The 13,548-nt window shown below is 42.6% G+C and overlaps 1 protein-coding gene across 1 annotated transcript in view; it reads right to left on the bottom strand.

The window, feature by feature from the left end:
- Positions 1-3,817: 3,817 nt before the first annotated feature.
- The window catches only part of LOC138590997 (glutamate receptor ionotropic, NMDA 3B-like), an 82,332-nt gene continuing 72,601 nt past the window's right edge, over positions 3,818-13,548 (bottom strand). The window contains exons 9-12 of the mRNA XM_069661472.1: positions 9,502-9,653; positions 8,140-8,304; positions 6,386-6,453; positions 3,818-4,848 (exon numbers count right to left, since the gene is read on the bottom strand). Coding sequence (XP_069517573.1) covers positions 3,873-4,848; positions 6,386-6,453; positions 8,140-8,304; positions 9,502-9,653 — 1,361 coding nt within the window. The 3' untranslated portion in view covers positions 3,818-3,872. The remainder of the gene's footprint in view (positions 4,849-6,385; positions 6,454-8,139; positions 8,305-9,501; positions 9,654-13,548) is intronic.

The raw sequence follows: 13,548 nt of genomic DNA, 5'->3' as shown, positions 1-13,548 counted from the left end.
TTCCGCTGTCCTCACCTACGTCCGCATACTAGGTTTTGACCTTGTCTTGTTTCTAGATAAAGCTGTGACTTCCTGTCCTCTCTGCCTGCTATTGGTTGGGTTGACTTCCTGGTTCAGGAGCCAATAGGCAGAGTCAGGAAGGGCATCAGGAAACAGCCCGCACATGAGTTAATTGGGCCTCAGCTTATTTAGGTGGCTTCCACTCTGATGTCTGTCTCTCCTCTCTTCCTCGCAGGCCTCCACCAGCTGGTTTGGTTGTTTGTATCTACCTCACATAATCATGTTTATTTTGTTTAAAATTTAAAATTTTAATGGCGACCAAATTTATCAAAGTATTATGACTGCTATGCTCATTTACAGAGTAGTATTTTTAAATGTTTAAAGGAGGTGAAACTGTATGTTATTAAATTCTGCTGTCCTTTAGAAAAGTACATTTACACTCAAAATATGAGATATGCGAGTACATAAGTATATAAATGTTTATTTCAAAACATGAGAATGGTCATTATGATAAAATTCAATAATATGCTGATACAATTTTTATAAGGGATAGATTTAAAAGTATTTGTTTATATATCCAGTACCACAAGCTCTTTCTCTTTTAAGAAGAAAATAAAATATATAGTTTTTCCTCAGACACCATGGCATGTGAACACGACCACCTCACACCACAGCGACGTTTGAAACGTTTAAATGTACACCAGTACCTCCGTTAAAGTCCTGTTCAGTGACAGCAGTGTCTGTGTTTGAAGTAAATCCATAGATCCGTGAACTGTCCGGGGTCCATAGCCGCGGGAAGCAGGGCTGCAGCGCCCTCTGGTGGCTGACCGAATAACTGAATGAAAATCCAATGCGGTCCGCCTCGGGACAGACTCTCCTCATCGATTCACATTATTGACAGCAGGCATCAAACTTACTGCACTTTGATTTAGTAGAAAGGAACATGATGCTTTATCTGAGTGCAAACAGTGTAAACACGTGTTCCAATAATAAAAAACACATGAGGTCTCACTCCCTATAAAATTTAATCTTCCTCAGTGTGTGAATTCATGCGAATACAGCCACTGAGCGCAACATTTTCCACTTGCCAGACTCGTGATAAGTTCCTTCAGTAACAAATGAGGTGAAAAAAAAAGGTTATAAACTGATGGGACTTTACAGACCGAAGCCACAAGCGAGTTAATGTGCAGCTGCTTTTAAACTGAATGTGTTGATCTGATGACTTTGAAATTGCAACTTTGTTCTCTAGTTCTTGATGTGGAAAAGTACAATGGAAACAACAAACTGACACGACTCTGATCTGTGCCGCTGCGGCGAGTGATGGACACATTTAACGTAAAAGTGGTCCTACATGTAATGTGAAGGAGAGAAACACCCCACATAGAAAAGTGCTGGGATGTTAATTAAAGGGGTACTGCAGTGACTTAGCATTACACAAACTGGAGGACACACAAAAGACAGATGAGAAAACAGTGATGGTCTACACTTATGGGCAGTGATAACCTGACCTGTGGTTCCTAAAGGTCAAAAAAGCTGCATCCTACATTTCCCTGTAGCATCTTTTTATTCCACCTGTTGAACTTGATGAGGAGGAGAGTCAACCCGACTTATCTCACTCATCTTTATGAATTTTTAGGACATTTTGTAGAGTCCAAACTCTCTATTTTATCAGATATAAAGGTCTTTCTTTGAGCCACAGTGATAATCATAATACTGTTTTACAGTGATACTCCTCTGGTTGATCTAGTTTACTTTATGTGTAACAATGAATTTGCCCTTTAAGAAATATGAGTAAGACATTTTTGTACGTATGTTTTTTCCCCTAACGACAGTAACGCAAGGTAATAATGTGGCCAAAACCATTTTGACGTCATGGGAATTGGAGTTAACTTAAAGTGATAATCCTGAAGATTTTCATTTAAATAAATGTCTGTTAAAGATACAATCTCGAAGATTTCAGTTTCGTGCTCTTGAGCGCCACCCACTGGTGATAATCATTAATCATAGGAGCACGCTTTCCAATTTAACTAGACGTCTACGTCTGGCTCTCTTTGTCACACTTCTAACTCTTGATTTTCCTCGCTGACGGTCGCTTTCCTTTTCAGACTGTTTGCCTTCATCTGAGCGTCGAGTTTGTTTCCTTTTCTTTGGATTTTCACTTATTGTTGAAGTTGTATCTGTAGTCATCCATCTTTTCTTTGTTTGTTCAGCCAAAGTAGATTTTTGTTTACTCGCCAAGCTTACAGAAATAGCAAAAACAGCCGCTTAGCTCCGCCAACCCTCTCTGGCAGACCAACCACTGCTGGCTGATGGAAAACGTGTCACTAACTGGGCGCCACTTGTGATTTTTTCCACGAATGTCGCCACAGACACCCAGTGTGTAATAACACGATATACTGCAAATGCAAAGGCTTCCATCAGTGGGCCATCGGCTCAATCTCCATTATGGTGATAGATAGTGATTTTACAGACATTAACATGAAAATCTTCGATATTATTCCTTTAAGTCACTATCTATCGCTGAATGAGGTAACACAATGGTGAATGAGCTTGTGGCCCACTGATGAAAGTTTTCCGGTCTCTGCAACTGTTGCGAGTAAACAGTCATCTACCATGGCTGAACAAACAAAGAAAAGATGGATGACTACAGATACAACTTCAACAAGAAGTGAAAATACAAAGAAAAAGAAACAAATTCGACGCTCAGATGAAGGCAAACAGTCTGAAAAGGAAAGCGACCGTCAGCGAGGAAGATCAAGAGTTACAACGGGAGCCAACCGTGGACGCCACATATGCAACACTGTCTGGATATCTGGGAAGTGTGCTCCCGCAACTGCCGATTATCGCCATAGGTGCCGCCAAAGAGAACGAAACTTAGATCTTTGAGATTAGCACTTTAACAATGACATTAAATAAACTGGAGCTATGTATTTGAGTCCACTACAGACAGAAAGACAAACCTTTTCTGTCTCTGCATCCTTTATAATTTGGAACCCATCTTCTGTATTAAGGGAGAAAAACAAGCAACACAAAGCGCCTGTTTGGGAACGTCTCAGTTTGCCAGACTCCTTATTTTAGCTTTAACACATTTTGCATGGCTGAGATTCTGCTACAAAAATATCCAAAAGTGTGACACGGCGGTATTTGTGTTGCGACGGTGTCGGGAACAAAACAGAGAAAGATACAAGATATGAACGCACAAAAGGCTTTTTAAAAAATGTCACGGGGTCTTTGATTCAGGGCTGCACCCACTCTCTCTTCAGAGTTTCTTTCATAGTTCACATTTTTGGGAAATTATTACTTAAATACTTAAATAAATATATATTTGCATCTCATTCCTCTGACACTCTGTTAACACGGACGCTGCATGTGCATTTTTGAAAAGCTTCTCTGTTCACTGACTTTTCACATTGGGATAATTTTGTGTGCTCATGTTGCTGATGTCTCCGTGTGCTTGCGGGCCTCTTGAGACACTCTGACAAGCTGCACTCGTATTCAGCTTGTGTTTGTCAGCCAGCTGGGGTTGATGGTTCCTCTCGTGAACCTCTCCTCATGCAGCACTGTGATTGGAGCATTGTCGGATTGCCTGATCTGGTTCTGTTGGGGGTAAACTGAATTATATTGGCTTTCATTCCACGAGATTACATTGCTTTTTTTAAGATGTCATGGATGGCAGACATTTGACTAGTTCTTAAATTGCAGTTAAAGGGTTTTAGTTGCAATTTTAAGCGAGTGTGGAGAGTGGAAGTTATTAGGTTTGCAGTAAGTAATGGTGAGTCATTCCTTTAGCAAGCGTGACCTGACACACTCCGACAAAGCCATCTTCCCACGGCTATGCAAGCACCACCTGTACCACTCCTTCAGATAGACACTCAAGTCCCACCGCTGACTCCTGACTGGTTTGCTTTTGTCCTCTCCAAAGTGTTCAGCGCGCCCGACAGGTTAGCCTTCTGTCTGTCCAGGCTGGAAGTGTTCCGTGATTGGACCGTTACGCTTCCAGCGCCGGGTTGGTTGACTCGACTTCGCTCCAAACTGGTGGAGGTGCGTGAATGAACAGTCCTTTCTCCTGCCAGAGTGTTAACAGAGCGTAATTGGTTGGCTCTGCCTCTGTCCAAACTGTTGACTGTGTTTAACTGGCTGCTCCTGCCGTGCTCCAGAGTCCCAGGACCGCCTGATTGGTTGGCCCTCCCTGTCTGCTGATTGTTCAGGGTTTGCAGTTGGCTGGTCCTGTCTCTCTCTGGAAGTTTGGGCTGATTGGAGCTGCTTCTGTCCGTGTTTATAGTTTGTATCCTCTGTCTGTCCCTCTCCCTCTCCAGACTGGTGTCCCTGCGCACATGTCCGCTCCTCTCCCGCTCCAGGCTGCTCTGGATCTCCGCCCTCCTGGCCAGAGCCTCTCTCAGCTGGCTCCGGAACGTCTCGATCTTCCCCTGCAGGTCCTGGAGCTCTCCTTCCCACATGCTGGTCTGAGCCGCTCTGCTTCCCAGCGGAGACAGCACCAAGCCTGTGGAGGCCAATGTAGAAACAGGCCCCCCGTTAGCATGCAGGCTAATCTGCGGAGGGGTGCCAAAACTCCCCAGGCCGCCCAGCCCCAGCCCTCCGAGGCCGAGCCCGGGGCGGCCCACCATGCCGGGGCGGCCGCGCACTGAGGCGGTGTGTGTGCGCAGGCGGTAGCTGTGCAGCGTCTCCAGGTCGAAGTGCACGCGTTTCTCCTTGGGCTCATGCGATGGTGAGGAGTTGTTGGTGTCTCCAGCCGTGGTGGAAGCATTGGGGGAGTTGGGAGGAGACGGGGGAGAAGGGTGGTGCTGTTTCCTGTGTAGGGTGCAGTTCTCTGAGATACAAGAGGAGGGGCTAGTGAAAGAGAGGAAGATCACAGCAAAGGGCATACATCCAGTGAGATACTGTGCAGCAGGATACATGAACAGGCAAACAGCAAACACAAAGTATAGACAGTATATGAAGTCATGCTAATGTCTCACTTTTTCCTTCATGTATCTGTATTAACTGTAAACGTTGGTCTACCATCAGGCTGTCACTGCGAATGTAAATTAAGTATTTTGTTTATCTCGCCACATTTCCAAATGTGGTTGCTAAACTTATTTCTTGCTATAATTGACTTATTTTAAAGTATAATTTGACATTTTGTCTTGCACAGAGTTCGGGGAGAAGCTCGATAACAGTCTGTACAGTTAATATGAGCCGGCTGCAGCTGCTGAGACAAAACAAGAGAAATATGAGGTATTCATTTGTGAGTTTTAGAGTTTTCTTCTTTAAAATCTTATCTTATGTTTTTGCACAGCTAAGCTTTATATTCACTGTAAAGACATGATAGATTTTTCTCAGTTAACTTTTAGCAATAAGAGTGTTATTGATGTCAAAATATCCCTTCAACGATTTGGTAAAATTAAAGGTCATTTCTCAACTGAAAGACAGAAAGAGCAGATTTTTGTATTCGCAAAAAGACAGTGACATTAGTTTCTGGAAAAGTCGAGGTGAAAAAAAATGTCACTTTAATCCTTTTAGATCACATCCCCAGTAATATTGTGCATCTATTTGACAATATAGGCCAAAAAAAGATACAGAAAATCCATTTCTTTGTATTCTTGTATCAAAATCAGTAAAACTAAATTTCTCGCGTGCTTACGTAAGTTAGCACCAAACAATTTCAACCAATCAATCTGCAACATTTAGCCGCAGAGCACCAAGAACGCTCGGTCAGTTAGCTAGCTACTGCGCTGTGGAGAACGTCTGTCTACGCCCACTTCTCAACGATCGAATCAAATCCCTCTAATGAAATGTCCCGCCTGCACGTCCTGTTTCACTCAGAAATACGTCACGATATGGAAGCTAGATACTCTCGAAATGCCGCTTTAGCTCGATTTTAAACAGCTTCTTGTTTGTTGTTTGTTTAAAGGGGGCGTATTATGCTAATTATGCTAATCATGCTTCACATTTCACTCTGTGATACCTGTGGTGTAGCTTAGCATAATTAACAGTTAAAAAAAATCCTCATTTTTCTCACACCGGTGCTCTGTGCAGGCCCTCATACAGCCTCTGCCTGAAACGACTCACGTCAGCTCTGTCCCTTTAAGAAACTTTGTGACGTCACAAAGTGCAGCGTGTAGAAAAAACTGTGCGAAACCTGGCGTTCACAGCAGCCTGCAGACTGAGCTGAGAAGCCTGGGGATTACTCCAACATACTTTTACCTACAGATTTGAAACTTCACCATTGTAACATTATATATGTGTGTCTTAAAATGTGACACAGCACAATACCCCCTCTTTAAGCGTAATGAATCTGAACAGAAGTATTGACGTATTTGAAGGAGGACAGAAGGTGACAACAACAAAGTGTGTAGACGTTAGAGTAAGTGATTGACTCCATTACTTTTCGTCGAGGCCGGCCAGCTCCTTCCCGACGTCCTCGTACGTGGTGTGGAGGGCTCGGTGGATTTTCTGCACGTAGAGAAGAAAAGAAAGAAACAGAAGCGAACGGCTGATTAGTGATGTGAAGTTTCGAATCCATTCATCAGCAATCAGGAGAGATATGAAGAGCCATTATTCTACAGATCATCTGTGTCGGATATTCCTCACTAATCCCGCTGTGCTGCTGCTTTGAATAATGAAATGAAATGATTGTAATTCAGTGAGTGAGAGGTCCTTTCCGCTTCAAATTTCAGAGAGGTTAAGGGATCGGTTGCTTAAGCCTTTTTGATTTAGCTAGCTAATCTTTGGTTAGGCTGAAAAGAAAAAAACCTTCTTGAGGTATAATATAATCGAGGTATGAGTACGCTTTAATTCTTCCCGATGTTTATAAGACAAGGGAGCCTCTCATTTCAGATAAGTTTTATCTTGACGGACTAACTCAGATGTCGTCCTCTCAGATAAGCTGAGCTGGTTTTGTGATGGATGCTGGAGGCTGCCCGGGAGTGGTTGCCCTTTCAGAAGGATGTCGCAAACAAATGTCCACAGTGTTAAATGAAAAAATATCACCACAGGCACATTGTTTGTAAGAAGCTTCATAAATAACAAAATACGACCTTTAAAATCCCAATTTGTGATTCCTTTGGAGGATGTCTTCACAAACACGCATTCTCTGCAAGTGTAATTACACAAAAAGTGTCTACACATCTTGTTTATTTATTTCCTTTGTATCATTTTCTTACACAATTAAAGATTGGAACTGCAGGTTAAGCCACGCATAATTGAGTAAAACTTGGTAAAAGACGGGAATTTATATGCAAATGTTCATTGTCGTGTATGTTTTTGATGTTTCTAAAGAAACTCTCTCAGAAGATAAAAGGCGACACAAACAGGCAAAATGCTAATTCTGTTCCAGTTGATAAAGCACAGCCAATGTGAGCTTTCTACTCGATTTAACAACTCATTTAAAATATCATTAAAGAGTATTTATAAAGCAGAATAAGAGCGTTCATTTGTTATTTGAAGAAGTATTTGATTAGCAATAATTACAACGTTTCGCGACAAATATTTTATTGAAATGAGGCCGAAAAGTTGGCTGCACGGTGGTGCAGTGGTTAGCGCTGTGGCCTCACAGCTAGTTTGAACCCCGGTTTGGACGTAGTAGGCCTTTCTGCGTGTTTGCATGTTCTCCCCGTGCACGTGTGTGTTCCCTCCGGCTTCCTCCCACAGTCCAAAGACATGCTCGTTCAGGTTAGGTTCATTGGTGACTCTAAATCGCCCGTAAGTGTAAGTGTGAGCGTGAAAGGTTGCTCGTCTCTATGTGTCAGCCCTGTGATTGACTGGCGATCAGTCCAGGGTGTAACCCCGCCTCTCGCCCAATGACAGCTGGGATCCAGCCCTCTGCGACCCTGAACAGGAAAAGCGGTAAAGATGGACGGATGATGAATGATATAATTCAGTTTGATGTGCTATGCTTTTCATTCTTGGCTGTTATTATGAGTTTCCAACAGTAGAGGGCGCATGTTACCTTCAAAATAAGAGTTAACTCCTGGGGGTAAGGATGTCTTACCAATAGCAGCATGCTGGTGTGTGTGTGTGTGTTTTCTTATATGCGTGTGCACACACATGAGTAACATGAGCTGTGCATCTCTTCTCTCTTCACCGTGTGTGAGCAGGTGCATGAATCAATAACCACACATACAGTATGTGTTCACTCACCTGGCTGGTGTGCAGCCAGTACTGCAGCGTGTGCGTGCGCCGGAGGCGGGGGATGACCAGGTGATAGAAGGTGTGTTCACCTGCCAAGGTCAGCAAGGCTCCGCCCACCCCCATACACAGCAGCACGAACAGGCCGGAAAAATGCTGGATCCCCATCTGTAGAGTCTGAGGGGGGCGGCGACAGGAAGAGGAAGCGATGGAGAGAGACAGAAGGGGGCGGGGGAGTGACACAGATTAGTAAAAACTTAAGCTGACAGAGAGAAAAAAACAGAGATTGATGATTTGTATTTACATAATTACTATTCAGACCACTTTTAGCGAATGTGCAATTGATATTCAGCTTCTGTGTGTCTACTTTAGCTGTGTAAGCTCATAAGAATAGAATAAAGAAGAGAGGGCAAGAGCGTAAGAGACATGCTTGGAAAGAGAAGCAGAAGCAAAGCAGGAGAGAGAACACGCATTAAGAGCCGAGGGGGGAGGCTAAACTCAGAGTGATAGAAAGAAACAGCAGTTAGAGATACTTAATTGAGGAGCAGTTTGTTCCCATTTGGTTCGCCCACATTCTGCCGGACACAATGTCTATCTCTTATGAGGCGTTCATGGGCCCGGAGGAAGTGGAAACGCACAGCGGTGAGCTTTTTTCCATCGCTCTCTAATCATGTGTCTTTCACCCGGCTCATTTCTGCGCTGCCTCTGATGGCAATTAGCCCCATGCTGACTCTGCAAATTCATCAGCGACAACACTGACCTCCTTTTGCTCCCAATCCAGAGGGCACGATGGCCCCCGACGCCCACATTGTTGGAGAGTAGGCCATTCTCTACTGTCGGGATGAATTGTAATAACTTCCTGATGCAGGGTGAAGTTAAGGTTTTCGTTCCATTTGGAGGAGCCGATGACTGTGTAATAGTGTTTGTTGCTATAATATGATCAGACTTTGAAGTGGGATTTAAAAGGGATGGCCAAAGGGAGTTGAGTAGCTGCTCTGTTCACAAACAAGAGATATAGATAGCCACAGACTGTGCGCTCTGTCGAGAGATTCCCCGTTATTGCAAAAATAGTGAGCAGAAAAAGGAGGGTGAGAGCTGACAGTCCTCTGAGCACAAACGCTAGACCTAAATATGACTGTACGTGCCGTTAAGTCTGGTTGAGCTCAGCAAACACGCCCGAGTTTATGTGATTGTATGTCTCCGTGTGTATGTTCACCTGCGTGTGGCTGTCAGGTGTGTGTGTTTAGCTGGCAGGCAATCCTGTCAGTGCCCCAAAGGGAGTCTCATTTATAGGAGCAGAGCTACAGAAGGCTTTGCTTTACACACCAAACACGTACACACTTACATGAACACACTCCCCAACCGATGACTTACCTCAGTGACTGCAAAGACTCGTTTCCCGCAAGGCACCACCTTATACCATTTGTCATGTAGCATGTCCATGAAGCCATCAGACTTGTAGCGACTCACGAACTCTGACACATTACGGGTTAGAGGAGAGCCCTGGGGCAGGCCGATGCCGTAGCCTGAAAGAGGAGAAGAAAACACACATGTACAGTTAATACATTAGGGCAGCCATGGCTGAGGGAGCTGGTGGGACGAGGGTCTAACTTTGTGTTTGGATGTAGGAAACCACCGTCAGAAGGTTGCAGTTAGCCAAAGGGCACATGCCCTCTGGATAAAGTTGATTTATAGCCAGGTAGAGTGCATTTACAGTGCAAAAAAAGTGGGCTTTTTATTGCATTCAGGCCGATTTTTGTTGGGAAACGAAGCGTAAAACCACAAAAGCTGGTGGGGGTGCCTTTTTAGGACCGCATAAATACTGTGGATCAATATCCATTATGGAGTTATTATACAACAGTTAGTTCCGCCCAAGTGATTTGATTGGACAAGAGCCATTGCATGAGTGCAGATATAAAGTACAACAGCACTGGGACTTCTGTAATCACTCAAATGCAGGTGCTCTGAATACCAATAATTAATGTTACAGCAAACGGTCTTTATCTGATAAAGCCGGTACTTGAGAATCACACAGGCCACCAAAGCAAGTCAACAGACTCACTGGGAGCACAATAAATGGAAACATACAGATAAATGCAGACAGTGCATAGTAGCTGGGCTGCAGTAACATGTACACATTAACAAAGAAGCAAGAGTGCAGGAAAATATTTAGCAACGTTTCAGTTTAAGTCAAGCTGTTGAACTAGTTGTGTTGATGGAGCAATCAATGATCTAATAAAGAAAATGTGGTCATTTGTTGTTGGTTATGACTTTTTTCTACTGTATCCTCGAGCAATTCATCCAATTAACAGCCTTTTTTCAACAGAAATAAAAAAGTGCAACATAAAGGCAACAACTGTCGGACTCATCAAGTTTCAAGATTGTAACTGTAGCTGGAATTTGCCAATCAGTGGATACATGGAGTGTGAATAAACAACACTACTACTGCACGCACGCCATACGAAACCCATGTTTTCCAAAATAAAATTACAGCACAACTTTTCTTTTCAAGCACACATTCGCGACCCACTGACACAGCTCTGCGACCCACTTTTGGGTCCTGACCCACCAGTTGAGAACCATGGTCCTAGAGGTCTTGCTGTTGTACTGAATATCAGGACAGCTATGATAAGCCGTGTGCATATGCAGTATAACAGCACGCCCTTGATGTTATATTACTTCACTGATTTTTGAGACGCATAATATTAAATACTCAAGCTTTATTGAGAAATACAAAAAGTGCAGATGGGCGCAGCATAATGGCATACAAAGGGAATGATTATAATACTTCACATAAATCAATTTAAATTTAAAAAAAAATACAGAGATTAGGACATATTAACCTTAATTAATATATGGTTAAAATGTTTAAGGAAGACACGTTTTATTTCTCAAAGCTCACCATACATTTGGACAATATTGTTACTTTTTTTTTTTGTATTTTTAAGTTTGAGAGTATTAGTATATTCTTTCAATTCACACCATAGTATCCATATGTTTAAAATAAATCTAATGTTTATCATGTTCAAAGTGCAATGTGATAATTTGACAATACGCAATCTTTAATTAGAAGAAATATAAAGTAGACATATTCGTAAAATTAAAAAAAAAATTATAATAAGGCTACATTACGTCAAATTTAATCCGCGTTTTCTCAGTGTGGGCGGGGTTAACCTTTGACTGGGGTTCACGTGATAACAGTTTGTCGTGTTCGATTTTGCTACGAGATTAAGAAAACGTGAATTCGAGGAAGAAATGCAGAAACAATGTATACTTTGCTACCAAACGAAGCTACAACTCAGGCAACAACTTTACCGTGCAGCTAAAACACTACATAGCCTAAAGCGGGGAAATGTCACCTGTCTGTTCTTCAACCATGGATGAACCTACTTGAAAAGTTGCCCCCAAACATGTCGTGCAGTCTGGGGGATATTGAGGATTAAAGCGCGTTTCTGCTCGTCCATGAACATCGCTGCTGTGGACAACTTGAATTAACATTTACCGGATCTGGCATATTGATTGGATTACAATGAAATAATCTCCATATTCACCCCCAAGCCACGCCGTCTGCCCCCTGTGAAGGAAAGCTGGCAGCATCCAAAGGTAAGACTCAACGATTTGTTTGTGCCCGCCGCGGCCGCTGAATGACAGTAAACACCCTGGTCATTAACAATAAGTATGATGCGTTTACTGTCAGTGCACTCGAGTCGTTCGATTGTTTTATTGTTTGTTTACTTGTTGGGCTTGCATTAGAGCTGTTATGTTACTCGTTTTCTGCTTTTATGACGACTTGTGAGATTGTAAACTGTTGAAGCTGTGGGTTTTTACTTTGTTTCTTTTTTCCCTTTGGCTTTGTTGGCTATGTGTGAATCTCAGTCAGCCGTTATTGCTCTCGCTTTAAATGCTGGACGTTTGGTACACAAAATGTCACAATATAGAGTACCACTAACTTTAAATCTAACCATTTTGTCACAATTTAGCACATAGGCTAACGCTATAACGTCTAACCAAACTACTCTTTGGCCCACTTATCCCTATTATACCTGCTAAATGCACGTGGAGCCATTGACCACGATCTTGATACTGATTTAAAATCACATTAGTAGATTTAGGTTAGCAAAATGGTCATGAAGAAAGTAGCCTATACTTTGAAAAACAAAACAAAACGCAAGCGCTAAAAAGATGTACAGTATGATAGACACAAAGAGGGTAAAACTGGAGCAAATCTTGACAAATCTTAGCTCATAGAAAGTCTACTGTGTATTGTAACTCTTTGTATATCGGTTGCTGTAGCTTATACAAAGTAAAATTATGAATGAAATGTGTTTGAGGACCTACCCCATGATCCTTTTCTGCGCCTAGATAAAACAAAATTGATTTCAAGATGCTGACTTGTTCAAGATAATCATGGTTCTTGCAGATTCACTGTGGTTTTTCATGACTTGCACGACTTGGTGAGAGGGCATGCACTGATTTGACACGCCTGATTGGTATTGAGACAATAGTGTCCTTTATTAAATGGATCTTTTATTGAACAGATGTGACCCATCAACATTTCAAATGGCTTCTTTGTCAATGTCATTTTGCCTATAAAATTCAGTGTTGTCCGCTATCACTTCTCAGTTTTTAGTGCCCCAGCAATCCCTACTCCCTCATGTGACCTTACAAAGATGATTCCGGAAAGTTCCTTGTAGAGAGGTTAGAGCTGGGAAAAGGAGTGAACTCATCTGATCTGTACTCCGCGCTCAGGTACTGGGATTTGGTACCAGGAGAGAAAAAGATAGACTAAAGATAGACTACCAGGATCTAGGCATCAGAAGCATCACAGGGCTTCCTGAAGACATTGTCAAACTGCTCGTGTTTCTGTCAGAGCCTTGAGTGATCAGATGGCACTACTTCTTGGGCTAACATCTAGTAATCTCATTTGGGGTTGGAGCGAGATCAAGTTTGACTCAACACCCGAGACTCCCTACATTTGATAAAGTGTAAATAAGATAAAAGATTTCCGACACAGTACATTTCCTCAGGGCATACACACTCACGTGGCTGTTGCTGCCCTCTGGTGATTTATTGGTGTAATATAAATGACCTCAGTGTAAATGAAAACACTGTGTGGGAGGAGTTGTTTCAGCACCGTGTCTTTGGAGAAATGAGTGGAAATTTAAGCTAAGAAATGTCAGTCATCTATTTTTTATGTGACCTTTTATAAAGAACAACCTGCTTGTGTAAGTGCCTTCCTCAAATTACTCTCCAACCCTTAAGCCCTTCCACAAATTTGTGTCTTTCTTTTCCTTCCCTGTGTGCTTGATTACCTTTATTTAGTCAGACTTTCTACATTTCCATTATAGTGTCACAGACAGGAATCCCCTCAAGCTCGCCTGAGGAAAATTAAGAGGTAGAAGACACTTTATAGTAGTTCAG

This window comes from Semicossyphus pulcher, unplaced genomic scaffold, assembly GCF_022749685.1.
Source record: "Semicossyphus pulcher isolate SPU_LCO1_2020_fin unplaced genomic scaffold, fSemPul1.0.p SCAF_14, whole genome shotgun sequence".
In the NCBI taxonomy this organism is placed as follows: domain Eukaryota; kingdom Metazoa; phylum Chordata; class Actinopteri; order Labriformes; family Labridae; genus Semicossyphus; species Semicossyphus pulcher.
Note: the sequence above shows the minus strand (reverse complement) of the source record. Positions and strands in the feature narration are given on the sequence as shown.